The sequence below is a fragment of the Bison bison genome, unplaced genomic scaffold, assembly GCF_000754665.1.
Source record: "Bison bison bison isolate TAMUID 2011002044 unplaced genomic scaffold, Bison_UMD1.0 scf7180017853217, whole genome shotgun sequence".
Lineage (NCBI taxonomy): Eukaryota > Metazoa > Chordata > Mammalia > Artiodactyla > Bovidae > Bison > Bison bison.
In genome coordinates, this window is record NW_011483790.1 from 41,885 (window position 1) to 46,128 (window position 4,244).

Below are 4,244 nucleotides of genomic sequence, written 5' to 3' on the forward strand. Positions count from 1 at the left end.
AAAAAAAAAAAAAATCCAACCCGTCCCTGTCTGCCTCTTTTCCCACCCACTATTGTTCCCCCCACCCAGACCCTTACAGGCTGGGCCCACCAGCCCCCACCAGCCCACCTTAAGGTTTTTGACGGGCACAGCTGGATCTGAGAAGAAACTCTGACGGAAGGTAATCTCGATTCCAGCCTCCTTAACCCGTTCCTCCAGGTCGTCCAGAGTCTTGGGAGGGGATGAGGAACAAACAGAGGAAGCACAGGGTGCACAGTGGAGTAAAGCCTGGAGGTGTCACCTGGGACCACATACTCAGAACAAAGGAAGAGCCTTTCTGAACCAACAGCTCTGTCCCCTGTGGGAAGAGTTTGAAGGAGAGCTTCTGGGGTCTTAGGACATGGCTTCCTGCTAGGAAGGTACTTGGTGAATCCCTCCTGAGGCTCTGAGTCCAGGGAAGTCACCCCATCACCCCACCCCTGCCTGACAGCAACAATTGGGGAAAGGAAAACAGAAGAACCAGGAAAAGACAAGGCAGAGTCTGGTCTAGGCAGGATGATGTCAACCTCAAGAGGCAAGTGGGCAGATAGACAAAAGGATCAGAGAATGTCCTGAGTCACTGAGAAGGTTGGGGGAGGATTAAAGAGTCACCGAACATGAGAGTGAACAGAGGACCCAAAGAACAGAATTAAAGAGAGGGAGCAGACTGTCTTCTTCGGGTAAAGAGCCAGGTATTTCCTTTCTACCCCCCTCAAGTCTCCCTTTTCCCCCTCCACCTCTCCCTGCACGTCTGCACCTCCGCGTCAATTACGAACCACATGCATGCACGTGTCTGTCTGCCTCTCTCTTCTCTCCCTCCTCCCTGGCTCCCTCTCTATTCCCTCTCTTCCCATCACACACGCCCACCACCTCCCCTGGAGTGCCTCTGGAATCTACTACCTCCCCAGGTTCTAGTTTCATATTCTCTCCCTCATCTTACTTCAACTTTAAAATGAACCTACTTTAATAGAACTGGGTTGCTTGGAGTCTATCTGTCTGGGGGATAGAGGCACAAAGCAGGGAAAAATTAAAGATCCTAAAATCAAAAAGTTGGAGAGCGTCCTGAAAACCCAGCTGGTTCACTCCTCTGGTTACAGGAAGAGTATGCACTTAGCCCACTCAGAATGTGTCCTCTCTTGATAAAGAACCAAGGTCTTTGCCCCCAAAAGGAATCCCGTGTCGCATCCCTCTGGGCTGGGATTTGAGCCCAGGCACCCATCACCCCATCCATCCTCACCGAGGTGAAGACCTCAGTGGTCTGCTGGATGGTGGCGATCTTCTTCCAGCCCCACTTCTCGAAGAGTTTCACCCGGGTGGGATTGTGGAGTGTGGCCGACGGGTGAGTTCGGAAGAAGGTAGGAAAGCGTTGTCGGTTCGACAGGGCCGGTGAGCTGGAGCCGTAGGAAAGCTACGAGAGGAGGGACAGCCTTCTGTCCCAGTGTGTTCCTGGCAGCCTCACTAAGAGAGCTCCTTCCACCCTTCCCTGCCTCTGGGCTTCTCTCCCTCACTCTCACCAAGCCTCCCTACTTCTGCCCAAGGAAAAGTGATTCTCAAAAGCCCCCTCCCTCAGGGTACCCTTTCACTCATCTGCCTTCCATTCCTTCTGATGGTAAGCAGGTCAGCTGCAGCCCTGTCAGGCCACTGCTGCTAGCAGGCCAACTAGCTCAGGTCTCCAAATGACTCTGATTTTGGAAGCATGGCCACTGTGGTCCTCAATACACCCCCCTCTTTTGTAAATGGCCCAAGACGGGACAGCCCCACCTTCTGGCCCTCAGGGCCCCGCGTACCACAATGAGGTTCCACATCCTGGCAGCCTCAGCCACGAGCGTGGAGACAGAGCTGCAGCCAGGCATGAGGATGATCTTGATGGGGTCGTTGTAGAGCAGCTCGTACAGGTACTTGGTGGCTTGGCCCGGGTCACACTGCACGAGGGCGAGGATGGAGGGGGTGATGGAAAGCTACCCCAGGGCTCCTCCCCTCCCTGCAATTCCTACTCTCTTCTTTTCCCCAACAACCTAGTCACTTGCCTAGTTACCCATCCCCCTGCTGAATCTCTTCTCATTATCCCCATTTCTTCTCTTTCCTGAGTCTCCTTTCCCCTCATTCGTGAAACACCCTTCTCTGCCTCCCACCTGGCACCTTACCCACACCCTCTCCTGCATGCCCTCTGCCAGTGTGCATGCAAACACTGCCTTCCCTCCTCTCAGTGCATCCTCAGACACCCCCTAGCCCACCTTCCCTCGACGACCCCCTCCCCTTTTCCTTAGGTTTCTATGCTCCAAACACCTGTGAGTAGAAAAGAGTCTGCAGGAATATGAATAAATTTTCCCCCAAGTCCCCAGACAGCCTTTTGAAAACCATATTATGAAAAGTCCTCCCTCACCTCTGCAAACTCCCTCTCCCACCTGCTAGTTTTTTTTTCTTCCCTCTTCTCTTATCAGGGCTAGAGACACACAAACAGGAGAGAACAGGGACAGACCCCCAGTGGGTCCTGGCTCAGTGGATTCATGCCCTCCTGCTGGGCTCTGACATTTGGTGCATTGGGAAAAAAAGACATTCAGGGGCAGAAGGGGGTGGGGAGAAACAAGGATGAGGGAAGAGCTGGGGAGAATAAATAGAATGGGATGCTTGAGAAACCAGATGCTTTCAGGGGTGCCTGCAAGAGAGGGACAGAGCTGGGAAAGTAAACAATGCAGAGAGCTAGAGGGGCGGAGGGGAAGTGAGGGGAGGAACAGCCAGCCGTGGGGCTCCCACTGCCTGTTCCCCTCCTGCTGAAATATGACATTTCAGAAGCTGCTGGAGCCCCAAAGGAAGCGGGGAAGAAATGGAAGCCAGTGGGGAGCCAGGGCAGAGGGGACAGACAGGAGGACTGGGGAGGGTGATGGAGGGCAGGGCAAGTAGAAGGAAATAAAGAAGGCCCCCTAGGGCCTGCTCACTTCCCACTGAGGCCTGACATTTGGGACACGGTGGGAAGTTGGAGAAGGGGGAGTCAGGGGAGGCTGGCCCATAGAAACTCCCTGCTGCCCACCCAGGCCTACCCCTGCTAAGGGCAGTGTTCAGTGCCTGCTCAACTGCATGTTTTGAAGGTTCTGCATCCCTCTCACTTGGGCATCTTTGTGTATCTTTACCATCCTCACGTCCCAGCTTCCTGCATCTATCACTCCAGATCCTGCCCCCAGCTTCTCCCAAGGGTCCTCAGTGGTCCTCCCTTTCTTGTCTGAGGGGAGGTTATTAGGAACCATGAGGACATATAAGAACACATAAGAAACGGACAAACAGGGCAATGTACAGGACCCTAATGTCTTTCCTTCTGTTTCCTGTTTCCTTCCCTACATTCTCTTGCACTCCTTCCCCCTTCCACACTCTATCCATCACTGCACACTCCCTTGGCCACATGATTCTCACCCTCTCCCCAATAGACCAGAACTGTCTTCCTCTCTCTCCTTTCCTCTCTCTCCCAAGGAGCAAGGATCCGGATTTGCAGGCAGGAAACGACACATTCCAGTTTGTCTGCCTTTTCATCTCCCCCTCGCCGCCTCTGCTATTTTCTCCTCCATCTCCCTTCTCTCAGGTCCCCATCTGCTCCCCAACACCTCCAGGGAATCACCTGTCATGGTGGATGAGCTGGAGCTCACACCCAGGGCTCCCCTAGCTCCCCATACGATCCCTTATCCTAAAGCCTGCACCCATCCCTCCCTGTCCCTCTCCCCAGATTCCCACTCCCATAGCCAATTACCATTCTTCTAAACTGACTCCTCCATGGGATCTGACCCTCTTTCTCATCCTGCCTCTCCTACACTAACTAGTTCTTTTCCTGTGTCCTGCTACCCTTCCTATAGGCATCCTGGGGTTAGCCACATAAGATTTTTATTGGTGAAAATGCAGACCCTTGGGACTCATCCCTGACCGAGGAATTAGAATCTGGATTCTTAACAAACTTCTCTGGTGAGGCTTAGGTACACTGAAGTTTGAGAATCACTGTGAAAGTGTCAGAAGAGATTCAAAGTTCCAGAAGAGTCCTTGTACCCTCTCCTACTCAAGCATCCCATCTTCAGCCCCACCTCTGCCCCCTCCTCCCTCACACAGGTATTTCTAGGTGTACACTGCTGTTCTAAAGAACGACTATAAATGCCCAGTCCACCCCAGGTGTAAGATCACCAGATGCTCACCCACCCCTGTGCTCTTTCACTCTCCCCCAAACCCTTAAGTCTCTGGGGCCTTCTGGG

At 53.3% G+C, this 4,244-nt stretch overlaps 1 protein-coding gene across 3 annotated transcripts in view; it reads right to left on the reverse strand.

The window, feature by feature from the left end:
- GABBR1 (gamma-aminobutyric acid (GABA) B receptor, 1) overlaps positions 1-4,244 on the reverse strand; it is a 27,022-nt gene that overhangs the window by 18,177 nt on the left and 4,601 nt on the right. For all 3 annotated transcript variants that reach the window (XM_010854001.1, XM_010854018.1, XM_010854010.1), the window contains exons 4-6: positions 1,806-1,940; positions 1,256-1,426; positions 109-210 (exon numbers count right to left, since the gene is read on the reverse strand). In XM_010854001.1, coding sequence (XP_010852303.1) covers positions 109-210; positions 1,256-1,426; positions 1,806-1,940 — 408 coding nt within the window. The remainder of the gene's footprint in view (positions 1-108; positions 211-1,255; positions 1,427-1,805; positions 1,941-4,244) is intronic.